The sequence below is a fragment of the Idiotropiscis lumnitzeri genome, chromosome 3, assembly GCF_059441095.1.
Source record: "Idiotropiscis lumnitzeri isolate Australia: NSW breed Sydney's pygmy pipehorse chromosome 3, RoL_Ilum_1.0, whole genome shotgun sequence".
Classification (NCBI taxonomy): Eukaryota; Metazoa; Chordata; class Actinopteri; order Syngnathiformes; family Syngnathidae; genus Idiotropiscis; species Idiotropiscis lumnitzeri.
In genome coordinates, this window is record NC_142393.1 from 4,864,803 (window position 1) to 4,886,334 (window position 21,532).

Sequence of the window (21,532 nt, forward strand, 5' to 3'; positions counted from 1 at the left end):
AAATTAAATATTTGATTAAATTATTGTTGTATTGCACAGGGGAGCTCTCTTATCTCGTTGCACACTGAGTACAATGACAATAAAGGGCTTTCTGATTCTGAATTATGTTTTCAGAGGATTTCAAAACATGTTTATCTCTCAGACACTTAAAATGTAAAACACTGAGCTACTTTGTGTAAATGCAAGTCAAACTCATGTTTTTCGAGTTTAGGACGCATAAAATTTGTTAGTTAAAACTTAAAGCAGCTCGGCAACACATGTCACGGAACACGTGTAATACAGTATTTTACTTTTTTTTCACTTGACTATGGGGGTGGGTGGATAAGAGCTCTCTTTCCTAGCCCCTAATCGTTTATTATAAATCTCTTTAGAACAAAAGATGAGAACGTGAATTTGGGGAAGCGAAATAAAATGAAATCAAATGGTGTTGGATTGATTTAGCTGACGTGAACAAAGTGGTGCAACAGTGCCATCTTTCGATAAATTAGTAAAACTGCAGCAAGAGGAACTATCGACTCTTCTTTATTTGCCTTTGGTACGAATGAGTTTCAACCTCATAACTGAGCCATCAAACTCTTAGTAGTCTTAGCATTATTCCTCAGTAAACATAGCTTGCAACTCATCGAGTGTCACGTGCTTTAAAGCAAACCAAAAGACGGATGTTTATTGATAGTAATTTAACTACACCATCTATGTGCGTTTTTCCTCGATAAAGTGCGAAAATAGAAATCTCTAAACAGTAAAAGAAGAATCAATTGAACGAAATATATTTCCGGGCGTCTTTGACGTCATATCCTGTGAAGGTTTATGCCTTTTTCTAAAGAGAAGATGTGTCACTCCGCGCCACATTCCCGGATTGGTAGGCTGAATGAAAGGATACACGTGGAAACCCGCGATTCTTTTTAATACTAGTGCTTCTTGTGTAAAATTACTGGAAAAGGTTTTGAAGGCGTGACATTTGCGGCATGTGTATCCATTATCCGTCAACAGTCTCCGCCCTCGTGGTGACATTTTGAGCCGTCAGAGAAAGTGCTCTTGCCGCGCTTGCTCTTTGGCTGCCTCGGTCACAACACAAGGTGGGGCACAAAAAAAGTGCTGCTCGTCTAACTTGATTTTCTTTTTAAACGCTGTATGGCCTGTAACTTTACAAACAAGTGAAACAAGTACTAGCAGGTGAGTTTGCTGACGATTTATTGACAGCTTCCGTTTGCTTTGCTTCCTAGCTTTGCTGGCATTTTTAACGTCGTTCAAGCTGCACTTGTTTCCCCCTCGGATAGAGAAAGCGCTATCTGGACCAGCGGATCACGTGAGCGTCACCGGCCTCAACCAATTGTGTGTCTCCGAGGCGTTTCCAGAACGTTTAAATCCAATCAGAGTCGATATTTTGTTTGAGGGCGGGAACCCGAGTGAGCTATTTGGAGGCTTGTCGAAACTTGTTGATTGGCTGTCAGTTTACTCACAAACTTTAAATTATTGTTCTGGCACTTATTTTTCCGTTTCAGGTTAATTCCTTCTGTAAGGAATGAAAAATATATAAATCACAGAAAATGTAAAATACTGAATATTAATTAATATTTTAAAATATAAAAACATAACATATGAAAAAGGAGTAATATTTTCTTAACTGCTTCAATAATCGGGTATAAAAATAAAAAAAATTGTAATTGTCTTTGAAACCTATTATATCATGAATATACAGGTCCAGTGCCGGTTCTGGCAATGCCACCCTAACATGGCTCAAGATGGCCACCACCAAAAAAAGGCTTTATGTAGAACCCTTACACTGTAGAATTATTCTCATTAATTCCTAACGTTAAGTAAAACGAATCAAAGAAACTTATATGGCCCAAATACGAACTCCTTCCAACTTGTGCCAAAAGTATTGAAACATTCAACAATTGGACATTGCTTTGAAAAGTTTGCAGTTGGTCAAAATCAGTTTAGCTTTAAATGTAGTGCATTGTCGGTTCATCCTGAAGTATGACCATCCATACATCCATTTTCTGTTCCACTTATCCTTACAATGTCTAATAATAATAAATAATACATGTTGAACTGTACTGGTCTATAATGGTGTCTTTGCAGGTGTCGCTTTGAGGCATCATGGCCTCAAGCAAAAACAAGAACCAGACATCTCTGGCGCTCCACAAGGTGATCATGGTGGGCAGCGGCGGCGTTGGAAAATCCGCCCTGACGCTGCAGTTCATGTACGACGAGGTGAGATCGCACCACTCCCGTTTCCCACGGAGCCTTGCTTGTCTTTTTCCATCGCACTCCATGGTGTGTGTGCTTGTAGTTCGTGGAAGATTATGAGCCCACCAAGGCCGACAGCTACAGGAAGAAAGTGGTCCTAGACGGGGAGGACGTTCAAATTGATATTCTAGACACGGCGGGGCAGGAGGACTATGCCGCAATTAGAGACAACTACTTCCGCAGTGGAGAGGGCTTCCTGCTTGTCTTCTCCATCACAGAATACGAGTCCTTCATGGCCACAACAGAGTTAAGGTGTGATCACCTTTCCAGCCATGTACAAATATTTTGTTAATGTACACAACAACAGATTGACTCAAGTTTTTAATTTGACACTTGATGGGTGGGTAGGCAATCCAGAAACGCACACATAGAATACAGACACAACACATTGAAGTCCAAGCACAATAAATAGAATGTCAACTAAATAGAGCTATTTGTCAGACTTATCAATCAGCAGAAAAGAACGCCTCTTTTCTCAGTCATCACTGTGAATCATCGTATGTGTACCTTTTTAAAACATTTAGACCCACATTAGCAGTTGTGAGTGATATATAGTTGTACTTAATACACTTTTGACTCCTTCCTGTCTCAAAATAGGCTTGCTTGTTACATTTTTTGACCCTTGCGAGTAGCGATTGATCCATGGTTGAGAGCTAATAATTAAAAATAAAGGGAAAAAAACAAAAAAAGAAGCAAAAAGCGAGTATTGATGACAGGACAGGTTTGGAGAAGCTTTACTTACTATAATTAGGTAATTTACCGTTTTTTCACATAGTTGGCAAAGCTACGGGAGCACATTTTGATTGCATAAAAGTTCACGGAATGCAGGCTGGCTCTTACTTTATAAAAAAAACAACCGACATCCAGCCTTTTAATTTCTTCTTATCAGCATGAGCATTATGCAACTTAAGAAAAGAGGACAACTATTTTATGTGCAGAGAATTTCAAGTTATCAAAATGGATATTGTCAAAAAATTAACAGTAAAAATTAATTTTCACTTTTGAACTTATGTACCAAAATTAAGTCTCTGAAATGTGTTTGAGTTGAATTAGTACTTCTGCTTTTAGCAAAGTCTTTTATTTATTTTTATTTATTTATTTATTTTCTTAACACTAGTATCTGTACTTGCACTGAAGTAAACAAGCATGTTCCATGTTTCCACAGGGAGCAGATTTTGCGTGTGAAGGAAGAGGACGCCATTCCAATGCTGCTGGTGGGGAATAAGTCAGACCTGGAGGACCGGCGAAAAGTTCATGTTGAGGAGGTGGTGGAAAAAGTCAACGAGTGGCGCGTTCAGTATGTGGAGACTTCAGCCAAGACCAGAGCCAACGTGGACAAGGTATGCGCAAAGCACACCGTATTCAGCAAAAAAAAAAAAAAAAACTTCCTACTGGCTTGAGCTGTGGGGGGGGGGGCATCATATAGAAGTCTGTGACAAAATGTCCGCCCCTGAGATGGATACAAATGGCTGGAATTAATATTCCACAATCGCAATATTCCTCAGGATAGCGTGTTTAGCCTGGTGGGGCCGCATAGAACATATTATTGTAAGGAACATTTTTTTACTTCTCATTTGAAATATTTTTAAAATAATACAAACACATTAAACACATAATGAATTGACAGAGAGCAAGAGCAATGAAGCAGCAGTTTACCGATCCCTATTTATGATTATAGTAAACAAATCCCATTTTTTCCAAACTCACAAACTTGTCTCATAATCTACTATACATCAGTAAAGATTCCCAAAGATTATTTTGTATATTTAAAACACTATAAAAAGAACCTATGGCCATCGTGTTCTGTAGGCGTAAAAAGCAGGATTACAGCGGACGACGTTCAGTAATTTCAACAAAAACTTGGCGAAATTGAAATTCAGTACTTCATGTTTTGTCTTTTTTTCAACATGACAGTCTCAAACTAAATGTGTGTCACCATCTAGAGCAGGCGTGGGCATACTTTTTGATTGGCGGGCCACAATGGGTTCTAAAATTTGACAGAGTAGGCAATGGATGGAGTGTTTTGGTAACCTCACCTCATCGGAGAGAAAAAAAAAATGAAATGAAAGTTAACAAAAGCATTAGAACAAAATATGTCTTTAAAAAAATACAAAGTATTTTGAAAATAAAATATTAACAAGGTTTATTCATTTCATTTTTTTCAAGTTTGGCGGGCCGGATTAAAATATTTAACGGGCCGCATGTGGCCCCCGGGCCGTAGTTTGCCCACCCCTGATCTAGCGCAAAGTGTAATTACACCAAATATAGACAAAAGACAAACCAAAATAAAGTTATTAATTAATTAATGGAGCGGGGTTTAATGTACGAGTATTTCCAAAATTCCCCATCTTAACTTTACATGAAAATTTACTAGAAATCTTTGCTATACACGCATGCACTGAAGTTTACCTGAAGCTCATGTTGAACATGCCGTCTGATAATCGTGGCTTTCTGTCAGGTGTTCTTCGACTTAATGCGTGAGGTGCGCATGAAGAAAATGGCTGAGAGCATGGACAAAAATGGGCCGAGCGGAAAGAAGAAGAAAAAACGCTGCTGCATACTTTAACACGTTAAAGAACACGCTGACAACACAAATGCTGCAGACGGCCGACAATCACCTAGCCAACTCTTAATCGGGACCACCACTTCAGCCTGAAATCATGTCACTTGGATGTAGCTGGAGTGGCCTGCGCCTCATCAGAACACAGCTCACGGTTATTGTTCTCGAAAACAGTCCAAAGTGTCCTTTGTGTGTGTGGACCTTTGCTTGCTTCCGTTCTCGTCACAGTTTCACGTCACACTTTTTGATTTGCGAACCAATTTTACATTCTCCCCACACTTGAGCATGTTCCACCATATCTGAATCAGCCTGTGTTCACTACACATAACATGGTAAATCAAGATTTGATAATAAAAAAAAAACTCACTTGTGTTTTGTATTTTGAAATAATTGTCATCATTCAGCCGTTATGCATTATTTTTCCAGTAGATGGTGCTGTACATCTCAATTGATTTGGTAAAACGTTAAGAGGAAATACTGTACGTAATTATCTATCCATCTCATCATGTGCCGTCATCTGTTTGCGCTTTCACTTAGGCATTCTGCGTTTGAGGATTGGAATGGTTACTCTTGTGTGCTGCACAACAAAAACATGCGGTATGTTGCTGAGTATAAGTTGAATTTCCTGTTGAGGGACAATAATCAGTGTGATGAATTTAAATTCAATAGTGTGTCGCATGCGGGAAACGTTTAATTAGGACACAGTAACATCATTCTTGCATGCACTTATCTTTTTTGGGGGTGTTTTTCTGCATAAAAACAAAAAAAAGGGGGTTGCAATAATGTTATAGGGAGACAAACCATACAAGACAGCAACAAATGTGAAAGCAAAACAAAGGAGCAGGTTAACAAAAGACAAAAATGTGAAATTGTGACCTAATAAGTGTCATCCCAAACGGCAAAAGAAAACATGGTTTTGACAGAACTGGATTGGGTCAGGGCAAAAAAAAGAGTAATATGTAATAAATTACTTAATAGGAAATGTCATAAAATAGCTAAAATAAAAGTTGGGAAATATAAACATTAGTGATAGAATGTCTTTAATCCAAGGGGATCTCTCTCTCTCTCTCTCTCTCACTAGCCCTTAAAACGTTGTTTCCCAATAGCAGCACCAGAGGGCGCCATTTTTCTATTGCAGAGTGTTGGTTACTTGAGCGATGGTCAATCGTCTGGTGAGTACGTCCCAAACTATTTTTTCCCACAATTCTCCAGTTCAGTAATTGCTAAGGGAGATTTTGTGGATGGCGGCACAAAACACTCACTTACAAAGACACGCTTCATTTCGGGAGAACACGAATGTTGTATCGAAGCGACGCTGGGTGGGAGGAAGAAACGCGGCTTTGTGCAAATTTTACTGCTGGATGAAGAACAAATACCAGCATGCACACAATAGACATTTGGGGATTTTCGTCTGCTTCATGTCATCTTCTATTTTCTAGGAAATTCAACACATGGCAACTTCGTGTGTGTGTGTGGGGTGTGGGTGTGCGTGTGTTTGATGTGCCCATGTGCAGAAAGGGTACAGTAAAATATTGTATTCATCAGCAGACTACGCTACACTTAGGCAATCGTGAATGGGGCATTGAGTGTCATTTGATCCAATGCCAGTTGCATGGATGTCAGCTATGTGAATCGTAGACAGAGAAGGCGTTCGCCTCAAGCATTAAACCGAGCTGCCAATTTGCCAACTTCAAAGAGGCGTAACAGAGACTGACTGTGGTCAGTGTGTAAGGAGCCATGACCAGACAGAGTGTGAAGTTTAACACCTGTAACACCTGAGGCTCACTGCTCTTGCACCTCTTTGTGTCAAAAGTGACACTGCCCCAGATGTTGCTGTTTAATTATCTGAAGGCATCAAGCCAAACCGCAGAAGATGTGTGAAGTTTTGTCTGAAAGGGGCTCACCACTTAATGGTTGCTGTACCGTTTTGGCCTCTCAGGTGCCAACTTGCCGTGGAGGTAGAGGGAGGAGGACTAAAGGATACTTCCAATGTCTGCATTGTTAGGGAATTTCACCCAGAAATATCTTAACCCTGAAATTGAGAATTTTTACATCATTCAACCTTAGTTGAGGACTCCCAGACAATTGCTACCACAGATGTGGACAGACAATGAGGCGCAGGCTGTGTTGTTGTTTTTCCATGCGGAAGAGTGCAGAGGAAACTGGAAGCCGTGGTCACAAATGGGAAAGTTTACATCAAATATTTACAGGGTTTGGTGAGATCTTTGTCACCCAAAAACAAGTAAGTGCCAACTACAGCTAGTTTCAAATGCATGTCGTGTATTTAAAATACCCACTCCAAAAAAATGGCTTTAGGAAAGCCCCCACTAGCTTAATGCTAACACGATGTATATGAGGCAGTTCTGCACTGAAATTAATAATAATGATAAATTTGAGTTGGAAGCGACTTTCAGGACACTCAAGGATGCTGTACAGAGTAAAATAGTAAAGTAAAAACACAAATAAGGGTAGAAACACCAACACGTTGAAACAAACTGGATAAAATACAATAACGTGGACGAGGGACATATTTGGATTAGGGAGAGTAGTTTAGGCGGAACAGATGGCTTTTGAGTTTAGTCTTAAAAACAATTAGCCAGATATCGGTAAGTTCAACGTCTTACTTTTCCGCCCTCTATGGATAACCACACAACATCAAAAAAATATACAGTAAATAAGATCTTGATTGATTTATATTGCGGGGTCCTAATAAGGTGTATGGGGGGGTGCTTTACAGCAGCAGCTCGAAGGAATGGACACCTGTAAGCATTAACAACCATGACCCAACATATTTGGAGTCGCAAATATTTCAAATTCATGGCGTTGTAAAAGATTTCTTTTTTTTTTTGGGCAATGTTGGCAAGAGTGATTCACGGCGAATACGTCTCATGCCAGTGTTAAATAAAAACTTGTATAAAAAATATAGACGGTATTTTTCTCAATTATTTTAGTTTTGTTAGCAGAAAAACCTGAGCCAATGTTAGCTACCTTTTCTCTTCCCTGTACGACCACTAGGCTAAAGGTTAAAAGAGAAACCTCGTGTATTTTTTTGGTCAAATAATCAAGATTCAACAATAAAATAAATTCAAATACTTTATATAGGGACTGTACTTTTCTTTTTCTTTTTTACTTTTACTTAGTAAATGAGTCGAGTTTTTTTAAAATACAAATATCTGCACTTCGACTTAAGTGCTTTGGCCCCTCTGGTGATATGACAACACTTTTACTCATGTTTTAAAGGATGTGACGAATCACACGAATTTCAGCGGAAGTGGATAGGTGGATGCTGTGACTCGTCTCCAAGAAGCAAGACGTGATGAAGCCTGTTCAGTAGTCCCAAAATAAGCATGTCTGAAGACTAATGTTGAAATGGCCCCCTACGTACGACTGTCACAAGCCTAATTGGAGTTTTACAAGTGTGCGTGATGAGTCGGATAAGTGTAAGTTGTATTTTGAAACTCGACATATGCTCGACGTTTATTTTGAAATGCGCTGCGCTAGCAGGAAGCACAATGTGGGGAATAACGGTTGTTCCACCTTCGTTTGTGCTGTGGAACCAGTCTACCGGGGATGGACCTCGGTGTACGGGACGGGACGGCGGCCGAACGGAAACCAACAAACCCGGCCAACTGATCGCTTCAAAGGGAACTGGAGCGGTTTTCGTAAGCGAGTTCCCGAGACTGATCGTCGAGCGGCGGAGACAAACAAGACAAGGGTCGGGAGGGAGCAGACACGAACGAACCGCTCCGGGTAGGACCCGCCAAGCAGCTGTTCTCAAACCAGATGTTTTGTATCGGTAAAATATTAGCGAGGCTCGTGTTTGCTGCTTTCCAAAGCGACTTTATTTGAAAATCTCCCACAAACTGGGAACCTACGGCTAGCTAGTTAGCCTTAGCCGGGGTCCAGCTAACAGCTACCGCAGCCTGCTAGCCGCAAGGCCGTTGTACAATATTCCTCATGACTGGACGGGGCTCCGGAATCTTGTTTTGAATCCCATAAATCGGCGCCACTGTCCTCCTCCTTTCCTCCCCTGGTAGTCGAGACATGGAGAAGTCCTGCTCAGGTTGCTGCACATCTGTCAGCGCCCCCGAGGCAGGAGCCGGGAGACGGCGGGGACCGAGTGCCCGCAGCGGCCAGTAGCTACGGCACTGCTCAGTGGCTGTGAGTACCATCGTGGTCATGATGATTTGGATTAGAAAACATGGGTATGCAATTTGTGCATTTGTGTTCAGTTCTACAGCAAACGTCCCACCCACCTGGAAGAAGTCCCCTGCGGCGATGAATTACCAGCAGCACCTCGCCAATTCGGCCGCCATCCGGGCCGAGATCCAGAGGTTCGAGTCCGTCCATCCCAACATCTACTCCATCTACGAGCTGCTGGAGCGGGTGGACGAGCCCGTGCTTCAAAACCAGATCCGGGAGCATGTCATCGCAATTGAAGGTAGGACAGGACCTGCTTCAACTATCAAAGCGCTGCTTAGAAATTCTTTGAGGAAAACTTTCAAAACCGTGTTGCCTTGTGCGATGTGGTCACCGTGATAGGAGCTTGCGATATCTGTCATGAACGTGAAAAAGGTTTTATAGTAGCTCCTAAGTCGCTTGGCGGAGGACTTTCCGTTAAAATGCAAGAAAGGGAAAGAGGATTTACTAAGAAGTAATAAACCAAATATTGGAAAACTCCAAATGGGAGGTTATTGACTTATAATTATGAATCTAATGCACAATGTAGGTACTGACACCACACAAGGTTGGCCCAAATGTCCACTTCTTGCGTTTTAACATCCTTGACCACACAAACTTTATTATATTCTCAATGGACACACACCAAAGTGGCCGATACGTCCCTGACACATAATGACCCCAAGCCCCGTTCTTGTCATATGGAAGCAAATTGTTTGCAATCTCAAAACATCTCATCCCATCATGCCTTTGACAACTGAGTGGAAGTCACATTGTCTGCAAATATTGCTGCAGTGTTTTGGTCCAGCATGCAGATTGCCAGTGAGTCATGTCCTTGTCCTATTTGGTCTTCCTGGTTTGTGCATGACGACCGTCAGATGGCGTTAAGCACTGCTTCCTTAGTTTTCTTCCATGTTCTCTGAGTGAATTTCAGAGCCTACAAAGTGACTCATTAAGGGTGCTCTGAAATGCCAAAACAGCAGGAGAGAGTCATTTAATTTCATCTTTGTCCGTTTTCGAAAGTAGGATAGAAATCTGTCCTTAACATTTGCAATGACGGAAGATTGTTTATTTGAATGCATCACTTGCGTAATGCAGTGGGTGAAATCTCTGCACCTTTTTGTCCATAATGCCCGCCTAAACCCCACCCCCATGCAGATTAGGGCCAAGCGCAGACATTCAATGCCTCTCAGTTAAGTGCTTGTGTATTTTCTGCACATCATCATCTGGTGCCCTGCAGGCCCCTCTTCTCTGTGCATAAAGCCAAGTGAGTGCTCAGCAGAGTCGTGATGTGAGGATTCTAATGCTCATCCAGGCGCAGTGGTCATATTGCAGAGGCGGCGGGAGCATGTTGATATGCATTTGACGTCAATGTTTTTTCCACTACGCTTTGTTGGGCGATTGGTTAGGTTGAGAAGGAGAGACTGAGTCGAGGGTCGGAGGGTAGAGCGAAAACAATATTGAGTGCTTGAGCGACACAACAACGGCCCAACAACAACAGTAATAATTCAAAAAATATGGAAAAAAAAGGGAATGGAACATTTGTCAGGGCATGATAGTGATTCCGGGATTAATATGACAGATGTAATCCGGCGAATGTCCATGAAATCTATCTGTGAGCGGACATGTTACTGGCATGCCCTGGCAAAGAACACTGGGCTGCAAGTTTAAAAAAAAAACCCAAACTCACCTATATGCAATAAGATAACAGAACATTGAGTTACAAGTTGTCATCCGTTTAATATGCGGTTAGCTTTCAGCGATGTGAAGTCATCAACTCGGCAGCATGTAGCTAAACCCGTAAATCAAACCGAGGTCAGAGGTCACCCACTCCTGTTACCGACTGATGGTGAGTCAAAGGGAGCTGGGATTAGCGACAAACACCACTTTTCCTTTTTCTTAATCCGCCCGCCAGACACTCGCTGGCCAGCCGATCTTCAAACGAGACGCGAGTATTTGAGAAGTGTGAGGGAGATTATAAATGGTGACGTGTTTACTGTCAGTGTGGTTCATGTGAGTGTGTTTGTTGTTAACAACATACTCGCACACTTCAAAGATTGCGCGCGCTGCTGATGTCCCACTCTGGTCCAATCTGTGTCATTTCGGACACCCTGCTGAGTCTTTGTCTCGTAAATCCTGAGTTCAGTAGCAAATCCGCCCCTCCCTTTCCAAACGTGAGGCCCAAAGCTTGACTGACGTTTTCTTTTCTTTCGATCATCTTGTTTTGCGTGACAATGACGGCCCGCTTTATGAATAAAGCCACTGTTGACGTGTGGCAATGTTTATGTTTGGGGGGTTTCATGGCTTCAGCTGCTTATGTCATTTTTATTTTTGTTCGGTTCTAGTACCCCCCCCCCCCCCATTTTTTTGCATGTATCCTCACTATCCTCACTTGATGGTCAAACAGTAAGGTGACTCCGCTCTGCGCCACAAAGCTGTTGTCGCTCAGGTGTCCGCCTGATCCGTGATGGATCATCTGTCATGTTTTTAGAATAAATTAAACAAATGGGAGCAAAAGGTCCAATGAAGCCTCAAAGAGTCCTTCTGATTATGAGCAGACGCTGTAACCGTAGAACCTCCGAATGGCCTCCATCAGCACATTTGATCGGATAGCGTGCACGTCAAAACACAAAACAAAACAAGCGACTGAAGCAGATCGGTATCTCTGGCTGCTACGATGTCATTTTCAGACACAACTGCCCAAAGCAGGACATTGCCGTGTCCAAGGTACACTTCTAGTCAGCGTTCCTAGAACATTCACTTTAATATTTGCGTGGTAATTGCTTTCAACACAAAATGCGGCGTGCTGTGAGTCTCAGGTTTTTAAACTTGACGCTCCATTTACCGACTGGCAGCTTTACACCAGTGGCGATACCTCAGAAGGCGGTAAATTCGTGGGTAGACTTGAACGTCTCATCCAGCGCAGCCGTACCTGCAAATAAGAGTGTAGTGGAACTCCGACACTCACAGGTCACCACATGAGCTGACTTTTTCCTTTTTGATGAAAGCTGTGCTGGTTGTATGTGTCAGTGTCACGTCGGCAGCTGCAGCTGTACATGGCCGCTTTGCTTCCCTGTTCTCTGTAAACACTCCCCTACAAAGGGAAGCGCCGGACACTGACCCAAACAATAGCAGAGGCAAGTCCCACATGGATCACATACAGGTATAAAAATAGACTTCCTGACCTCAGCGCAACAATGCGCTTGCATCTTCCTGTGAAGGTGGCATGCGGGCGCGCTGCAAAATCAGCCGTCAAGGTGATTTGGAAGACACTCAATACATTCCGGTCCAAATTCTTAGGTAGGGTTGGCTTGACGTTATCACGATTCATTTTTTATTATTTAGAATTTAAGCTGTAGATTTTCAATGGAAGTTTTTGCATTTGTTTTTTTTTACATTTGGGTACCGTGCGTCTGGACTTCTACTCTGGGGAAAAAAGCTCAGATACTCCAACATAGATGCCACTTTACCAGCCTGAAATGAATGTATTAAAAGTGTGATTTTGACTATTAAGGTATGCTGTTAATGACATAATTGCTGTTGCGCAATCACAGCATCCCCAAAATGCCTGAATTTCCCCTAATGGAGATCAATGAAATTAGATTATTTTTAGCTACTTTTCAAAATAAAATACAAAGCACATAATGTTCATCTATGCTGTGATGTTTTGCTCTTCTTATGTTCAGTACATTTTTGCACCACAAATTGTGACTTTGTCTTGTGTCGTAAATCAAGCAAGACTCCAAAAACGGAGTCAGTTAAATACATGATGGGATTTATTTTATTTTCTAGTGACAATCATTTGTTCCCTACTTGTTAAGGTATATTTAGGGCACCATGTAGGGGATAACCTATACTTAATTCACATTCCTACCGCACTGCAAAATAGCCGACTCACTATATGGCGCAATCCACTGTAGTGTGGAAGGGGAGTGATGAGAAATCTGATCCCCGGAGCCACGCCCACCAACGATAAACCATTATAGAGGAACATAAAAGTGTGGGAAGTTGAGATTTCCCCTGAAAGACAAGAATTGCGAGAAGACAGAATGTGCAGTATATGCAGATGGAATTAAAAAACAGGAATAGAACATGAACAGCGAGTGCTTCTTTTTTTTTTTTTTTTTTTAAAGAGCCAAACTTCCTTTATTTTAGACAAAATCATTTCACAGATTAACTATTCTTGTGAGAATTCCTCATTTAATTTACGGTGGTTTATTGATGCGTGTTTTCATTTTAATGTTCACACTCCAAACATGCCAACGGCTGTGGCTTCCAACTCTTACTGCTATTTTATTTTTTTTTTGCTCCTTTTCATTCTGGTGCCTGCGCCCTCGTCCATGTGTATTTGCGACGAGCTGGAGTTCAGCTGCATTTATTTTTAGTAAGCATTCCTTAAATCCAGCAACGACATCTTGTGGCGATCGTTGCTCTGGCCTTTTGTACTGCCTCGGCTTTCAGAGCAACTGTTGATGTAGTTCTTTTGGAATAAATATCATCCCTTTCGGATTACATTCCCTAACCCTAATTTCATTCAAGCGAATATCGTCCGTCGATGTAAGTGTGGGTGGATGTTGCGATTGGCTTGCGACCACTTCAGGGTTTCCCCTGACTCTCTCTCAAAGGCAGCTGGGATTGGCTCATGCTTGCCGGCGCCCCAGTAAGGATAAGCGCTTCCGAGAATGGATGGATAGAGGATTAGCTGGAGACCTTACTACGTCCAGAGTGTACTACTGGAGGATGCTCAGGAGATGGCAGCAGTTATTTGCATGTGCGGCCTGATCATGTGGGGGTTTCTGAGCATGTGGACATGTGGCTTTTAAACCCCCCAAGTGAGGCTCCATAAACAACAATTATAATCTTGTATTCCTTGTTGGATGAATCGTGTGGTGTAGATTGCAGTCTACCTAAAAGAGAGAAGGTCCAATGTTCTGAAGAGGTGAGAAGCCAGCACACCAATGGAATGTGAATTTCTCTCAGAGTGGAGAGGTCAGTGATGATGAAAGCGGTTTGAGCGTCAAGTTTGTAGGAAGATTTTTTTTAAGTAGCAGAAAAAAAGGTTGATAATAACCTTGAAGCTGTGTCAAGCATTCAAGGGAGCGAACTCCGTGGGGAGGGGGGGGGGGTTCTGGTGGTGAGCTGAGGGAAGATGTGGGCCACTCGAAGTGGGTCATGCACATTACTAATGTATTTGTTGTATTTGTGGGTTTGTTTCTTGCTAAATTACTCTAACCGTGTTGCCCTCTCGTCTCGGACCGATGAGCGTCTGGTTGGTTGTTAATGTAAGCGCTGATCAGCTGTGAAATGTCATCCGCGATTTTACACGGAACTTATGGAGCGAGGGATCCTAACGAAGGGGAATAGTTACGTTTGATAGAAATCGACTTGGAGCAGGCGTCACCCAAAGCAGGCAGATGGTTACCATGGCGATTTCCCCTGTCAAACTTGGTGGGCGACAGGCTTTAGTCTCCTCTTTGAGCCAAATTAAATGTGATTAATGTGAAAAAATGTGATGCTTCCACAGGGTGTGTTTTGTTTAATGTTGATGGCACTGGTGTTTGTGAGCTTCTTCCTCAAAGGCAGCTTTGGACCTTTCTCAACCTGCCCTCCCCCCTCTTCCTATCGTTAACTGACTGACCCATTTTTACAGTCTCCAGGGGGTGTGGCAGTATGGGGGAGGGATATGATGTACCTCCTGCCGCTGCAGCCTTTCAGGTGTGCGAGTGTGTCATCATAACACGACACGGCAAACATTAAAAGGATGAAGGAATGAACCGGGGAGGAGGCTGTACTGTTGTACGTATGTTGGGCCTCGCTACGTTTAAGGATTCCCAGTTTGAAGTTAGACCTTGAAAGTGACCTTGCGTACTGAACATCTCAGCAGGACTGATATTGACATGACTGATTTAGTGTTTCAGCGCAGAGAACCAAATTGTGAGTGAGATAAGTCACCTGCTCAAACTCTCACGTCTTAAGCCAGAGATGTACAAAGTTGCTGTTGTTCTATATTTCTATAGGCTCTGAATTAGAAAAAAAATATGGTTTAAGTGGTGTAATAAGAAAAATAGTTATGGGGAAATGTGTGTTGCTATGACAAAAAATGTAATTGGTGCTTCCTTAAATCTTTGTAAACTCAACTTTCAAGGGGACGTCAACCACCCTCAAAAAAATCTTCACACGAATATGTTCTATGCTGTCCCACGAATCAACACATGGCATTCTGATTAATATTATATAAAGATTCATGTTCGCCTTCTGCCCGCTGTCAGCTGCCGTCTGCCTCTTTCGAGTTGACACAACTTTAGGTTGGCTAAATGTCTGAAATATAACCAGTCGAGCTTTGTGTGCACATTCTTGCTCTTGTCCGCTTCAACTTGTGTAAATCTAGAATAGATCGGTACGGTATTTTGGATTTTGTGATCACATGAGCTCACGTTTGATGTCAATAATTCCAATCAGCTCTTATACGTTAACAGGTTGAAATGGACAAGAGTAGTATTGTGCACTTGCATTTTGGTGGCAATCGATCGCCGTTTTAGACAACAGAACTGACAATTCAAGCAAATTACCTTGCTTGCCTCCCTGCTGTGAGTAGACGCTTAAACTGGAAAAAAAATAACAAGCTGCGCTCCAAAAGGGGGCGTGCCAATTTGTCGTAAATGCCGTCACAGAAAAAGCTCTAGGATCACTACAGAGCCTTTTAGGGTGGTGAAGTTTTGTACTGTTGTCATTTTTACATGCAAATCTATTTTTAAGTGCCAATGTTAACGTTAATGAAGCATTTATTTATTTATTTAGCTTGTATCTTAGACATAAGGTGAACTGCCTCCGCGCCCCCATTTGTCCCATTTTTTTGTATATGTCCTTATCCACTTGAAACTGAGCAAAATTGAAGGAGAAAGTTGCTGATTTTGATTCGACAAATTAGTAATCCAGGAGAGTTTCTCCCCCCTTGCCAAAACAATGCCTTCAATCGTACCCTCGGCATCTTCATACCAGGCATGAAATGTTTGTGGCGAAACAGAAGCAAAGTTGACTGACAGCAGGAAGAACGAGCAAGTCCCGCCCCCTTTTTGGACAAAGTAAAACCCGAGATGGTCTCGTGCTGCTTCAACAGGGAGAAAATAACTGAAGAGGAAATCGTAACGAACGCGTGCGACAAGCGGTCATGCTAAATGGGTTGAGTTTTTATCTTTAATGGAAAACTGTTACTCGCGGGGAGGAAGTCAAAGGTCGCTAAACAGCTCAGCTGGCAACACTGCTTGGGAATCCGCCCCGTGTTTTATTAGTACCGCTGCCGGCGCACTGTGTGTGCGTGTGCCTGAGTGCGTGCGCGCGCACAGCTGAGAGTGCAATGGACGCGACGGCATCGGGACTGTTGTGGAGGGTTCCCGATGGCCATCATCTTGATATAAAGCTTATTTAAGTAAGAATGACGACCGAGTGGAGGTGAAAGGGGCTCGTCTGGCGGCGCAGCGGGGCGCGTGCACGCGCACAATGGGACTCGACGCGGTGAATAAAATTAAGCTGCCAGTTTTGGAATCGCGCGGCGTTGACAGCGGGACACGCAACGTAGGAAGGGAAAGCTGCCAGCTTCCGTAGGCGAGGACACCTGCACGCTGTTATTTTATTTTCCCCTCCTTCCTTTTTTGGGGGGGAAGAGTTTGCTTGGCCAACTGAATTCTGTGGGGATGAAGGCGGAATGTATTTCCTGTCCGCTTTTTGCGCCTCTGGATGACGGGAAAGTCACTCAATAGTGTTCATCACTGGGGCTGTTGAACTAGTTTAACATGTTGCGAAATGTGCACATGGATGGTTAAACCATGTGAGACATTTGATGCATGTAAGGAGGCCACCACACAGGATGTTTATGGAGACTTTTTTGGAAGATGTGCTGAGTTTCTGAGGCAGGATTTGCGATTTCAGCCATGTTCCTTCTGGAAGGGAACTGTTCTGAAGGGATGGAGAGAGGGACGGCTCAGAGGAAAACTGTGTATCGTATCTCCCTCACGCTGGTGAAGAAGGAGACATTGGAGGGTGAAGATGGAACACACGCAAAGTCAAAAATAGGTGTCTTCAAGCAGCAAGCCTCACTGGAGGCCCAGCGCAGTGGTCTGCTCGAACAAGTCCAGGAAGTGGAGGACGAATCGGATGATTTGTCATCGCAAAGCCACATGCGGAACTTCAGGACGTATAGCACCGGCCAGCTGGAGCTCGGAAGGCTTAAACTGGCCCGCAAGCAGCAGCTTCAAATGACAAAGAAAAAAGCCTCCATGTTTATGAGTTCGCCCGAACCGCCACCTTCTCCCAGACTTGAGGAGAACATTTGTACCCGAACAGACTCCCCTGGGAATGTGGTGAGTAGCGGCGTGATGAAGATGAAGAGACTCTTCAAGTCAAAGAGTTTGGAGAAGGGCCCTGAGTTGTTGGATCACGGTGAGACAACGCCACACTTAAATGGGATGGCACCTCTAAACGGGACAACACCAACACCGGAGACGCCGCCTCAGCAGGATCCTCCCGGCCTGCTGCGCCGCAGTTTCAGCTTTCGGCACTGGACAGGCAGTGAGCGGCTACGTTTGCAAGCACTAATGAAGGACAAACACCACAGCAGTTTTGCTTGCGCAGACCGCGATCAGATGTCCGGGGGCCCGAAGGTCACCCAAGTCGCCATGCTCCAGAGCCCCGCTAGCCGCCCTCGCCTAGGCACCATGGAGAAGAGTCGGACGCTGGAAGTCGGTGCCATCCTGAACAAGACCGACCCCGTGTTTGAGCTGAGCCGCTGGGAGAGTGCACTCGGTGGTAAGAATCGCACGCTGGACAACAGTGACCTGCAGGTTCTGGCTGCACACAAGGACGGGACAGCGCTACGGAGAGGAGGAGGCGGACGTTCCAGTGAGAGGAGGTTGGTGCGCTTCTTCAGCGGCATCTTCTCCCGCAGGGACGGGACCGGTGCCTTGACGCCGGTGGGAAGTCCCGGTACCATCCGCTCCCTTCGCCACAGGACCACTCCTTTGCAGTCCAGCACAGAGAGTGTGAACGGAAGCTCATGCGGTAAACAAGCATCTTCGTGTGGGGGTGTGTGTGTGTGTGTGTGTGTGTGTGTTTCGGGGGTTAATGTGTGTTAGTTTAGGACAGCAAGGTGATGTTTGGTTGAGGCTGCCGCTTGTTTGTCTTTCATTACTTCGAGCTACGCGTAGTTCATGTCCCAAGTGCAAACAGTGTCGGGTCAGCTTTAAGAGGACTCTGGGTAGGTGAAGTGACTACGTCAAGCTAACAAGCATTTTCCAGACGGAAGTGGAAATAAATTGAAATAGCAGTGAGGGCAAAGATGAGGTCATAAGGGAAGTGGAAGATCCCGACACAGACTTTTGTATTTGAAGACGTGTTTGGGCCTCTTCAGAAAGTCAAACTTTCCCAACATTTTGCAACGCTTTTAATTAGAGGTGAAAAGGTGCTTCCTTTCGAATATAAAGCATTTTTTTTTTTTGCAGTGAATTTAACTCGACTTTGCCGAACCAACGTCGTTGTGTGGCGGTCGTATTTTGCTCATGTAAGTCTGTAGTGTGAAACTGCAGCAAACTTTGTCGGTGGCCCGTTGCTCTAAATATTGCTGCCGTAAATTTTTTTTAGGTCGATGCCATTTTTTGGCCTAAAAAATTAATACAGCTTAATGTGACTTTGATGTCAGCTGAGTAATTTAAAAAAAATGATAATGCATAAAACTATTTTTTTTCCGCCAACCACGCATTTAATTGAATTTTCGCTGCTCGTGAGCCATCCTGCTATTGTTGGTCAACTGTAAATATGTGCTTTAAAAAAATAATCCAATGCATTTAATTAATGAGGTTATAACAGGTGTGGGCAAACTACGGCCCGGGGGCCACATTGCTTATACATGTGTCTGCTCAAACAACACGGACACATTAAGAAACAAAAAACAAAGCGTAGGACATTATCATAGGGTCACCCTAATTATACTACATTCGAAGTGTATCCCTTATTGAATCACGTTTACTGCCAATGACGGCTAAAGACGTCAAAGATTCATTCTTTTTTTACTCGGCTGGTAGTGAATGAGTTAGACGGCAAAAACGTTGATGGCAGCCTGTGGAATAATGTGGAGGTCACCCTCATTTAAATCAATGGCGGGGAAAGAGTCAACACGGGCCAATTAAACGCGACGTAATGCTCAATATTAGTATGATTTACAGTCTGTATCAATTTGTGCCCTGTGATTTGCTGGCAACCAGTTCAGGGTGTGCCTCGCCTCTCGCCCAACAACGTCTGGGATGGGCTCCAGCACACCTGCGACTCGAATGAGGATTAGCGTCTCTGAGAATGGATGAATTAATTTCGTGTTGTCACTTCCGGGTTAAATCTAACAATATTTTTAAGAAAATGGATGTAGACTGTTAGTATTAAATAAGAAACTTTTTCTGGTCTCCTCTGGCTGGAGCACATCCATCCAGTCATTCTTCTTGTCATTCGGGTCGAGTGTTCATTTCCCAGCCTGGTCTCCGTATTACACTTTTGGTGCAGCGCTGTTCAGTATACACAGTGTAATGTCAACACAAAGTGCATCTGCGCTCCATAAACACAATAAGTTCCTGAACTCAAACCTAGATTTGAGGTTTTATTGCACGTCATAAAAAAAGTATCTAGGAACTCCAACTCATAAACGACGCACAGTGTTCAGCTATAATGTGGAAGTCGCACTAATTTGTGATGATTCACCTTCAAAATGGCTCTTTGGTAAGCTGTTGCTTAAATGGATCGTTCACGTCCCGCTCGAATCACAGCGGGTCGCAGGACCCAACTGGCTTCAGACCTTCGGGGAAACACAGCCGCCAGTTTGACATCTAACGCAGAAAAAAAAAACACTCTGTTGAGAGAATGTGACACTTGAGTGTCACTCTGCTGGCGTGTGCAGCTCTGTCAACCCCCGACCTCAAAATCTTCCCAACAGACCCGATGAATGCTGACAGGAAATCTGGCAAGTCAGGGGCTTTTTTTCCAACGTGTGTAGGGACTCGAAAGGGCCGATTTTCTGTTTGACAACATTTTAGTGGTAAAACATTTGGAGCGGGTGAGAGCTCGACACTGACCCCGCTGATGTGCCAGCGTTCGGCTCAGAAGTCAGTCAATACAGTATCGCCGTATGCTTGTGTGAAAGAATGTGTGTGTGTGTGTTTGTGTGTGTAGGGGTGTGCGTGTGTCTATGTGTGTGACCTACATCCACATCCATGCAGAAGTAATGTGAGGCGTGCACTCGACTGATCAGAAAGTCGAAGGGATGCTTCCCTTCTCCATCTCTCTGCCGTCATATTCTAAGGACCGCTGTCGCACGCCTCGCCATGTGACCAAACGCAGCTGCGCCGTCAAGCGATTGTGCGGGAGTCTCAATTTCGTGAATGGCCGACCTCCAGCAAATGGTTGTGCTGTGATTCCGAATTCGAAAGCCGGGGCGACAGCATCACATCGCCGGTGTAACGGCCACTCAAAAATAGCATGACTGCGTTTACATGCTGTCAATAACCCTTTCAAAACCCAAATATTGACAGTATTCGGGTTTTGAAAGACTATGGAAAAAAAACTAATATGCACTTATGTTACGTTCTAACCCGAATATTTGGTCACATAAACGCGATCGGTTTACGTCCTTTTGAACAGGGCGTTGTTTTGTGTTCTGTGGATGTTGTATCTTATCCGAGGCCCGGAAGTACTTTTATACGTATGCGGCGTCCCGCTAACTCATCATAGCGAACTTAATGTGAATACATTCATTTCTCCGCAGCATTTTCACATTATTTTTTATCTCTACGGTGAGAATGAAAAATTTTATACATCGACATACACTCGTGTGTGTCCGATTCTGTGCGTCTGACATGCAACTCAACAGAAAATACACAAGCTATGGTAAAAAGCACAAAGCACACTTTCGGAGCAAGGAGGAAACCGACTGCTTTATTTCTGCAGTGAATGGCTTGAATATAATGTGTTTTATTGACGATAGAAAGTAACAAGTGGAAATGACTTCTGTTTGCGTCACAAAGTTGCCTGTGTGTCGTGCATAAATCTTGACATTCAAAAGCGGGAGTAACTCGTGCAAATAAATGGGCTATTCCGAATGCTTCAGAAATGGTCATTTTGACCTTAACCCGAGGCCTGATCAATACATGCAGTTTACCGGTATATTTATTTTGTTTTACAAAAATGCTGAACTCTATTTCTAATTTCATTTATCCCAGGGGCATAGAAAGGAGGAGAGTCTCTGTCACCAACTTGCAGAAGTCCAGTCAATGAATAAATGATTCCAGTTGCCGCGCTCTATGCTTCATTCTCGCCAGTTTCCTCTTTGTATTATTTTCATATACTGTAGCTGCAGTGGCCAGGACAATTTGCTTTTTCCATAATTGCATCATGTTGTTTGTGGTTCAGTGAAATAAAATATGTGGCGCCTCAAATCGTCGTTTCCAGTAAGAACCCCAGGGATCTTGTTTTTTTTTTTCACCACCGGGGGTGTGAGGGTCAGTTGTT

General features: G+C 43.4%; 2 protein-coding genes across 5 annotated transcripts in view; both read left to right on the plus strand.

The window, feature by feature from the left end:
* Positions 1-816: 816 nt before the first annotated feature.
* LOC148339529 (ras-related protein O-RAL-like) lies at positions 817-5,185 on the plus strand. 2 transcript variants are annotated; one of them, XM_088291956.1, is made up of 6 exons: positions 817-1,076; positions 1,224-1,306; positions 2,086-2,217; positions 2,297-2,505; positions 3,419-3,593; positions 4,712-5,185. In XM_088291956.1, exons 3-6 carry the CDS (start codon positions 2,104-2,106, stop codon positions 4,817-4,819), a joined length of 606 nt encoding a protein of 201 aa, XP_088148082.1. In that variant the 5' UTR covers positions 817-1,076; positions 1,224-1,306; positions 2,086-2,103; the 3' UTR covers positions 4,820-5,185. The 2 variants fall into 2 exon arrangements, with proteins under 2 accessions (XP_088148082.1, XP_088148081.1); XM_088291955.1 differs by lacking the exon at positions 1,224-1,306 and having other exon boundaries at positions 819-1,173.
* Positions 5,186-5,945: 760 nt separating this feature from the next.
* The window catches only part of agap1 (ArfGAP with GTPase domain, ankyrin repeat and PH domain 1), a 62,178-nt gene continuing 46,591 nt past the window's right edge, over positions 5,946-21,532 (plus strand). For 2 of the 3 annotated variants that reach the window (XM_088291950.1, XM_088291951.1), the window contains exon 1: positions 16,298-18,046. In XM_088291950.1, coding sequence (XP_088148076.1) covers positions 16,921-18,046 — 1,126 coding nt within the window. In that variant the 5' untranslated portion in view covers positions 16,298-16,920. Of the gene's footprint in view, positions 5,986-8,053; positions 8,254-8,373; positions 8,564-8,850; positions 8,975-9,045; positions 9,255-16,297; positions 18,047-21,532 lie in introns of those variants that run through there. The other variant, XM_088291953.1, reaches the window with a different exon arrangement.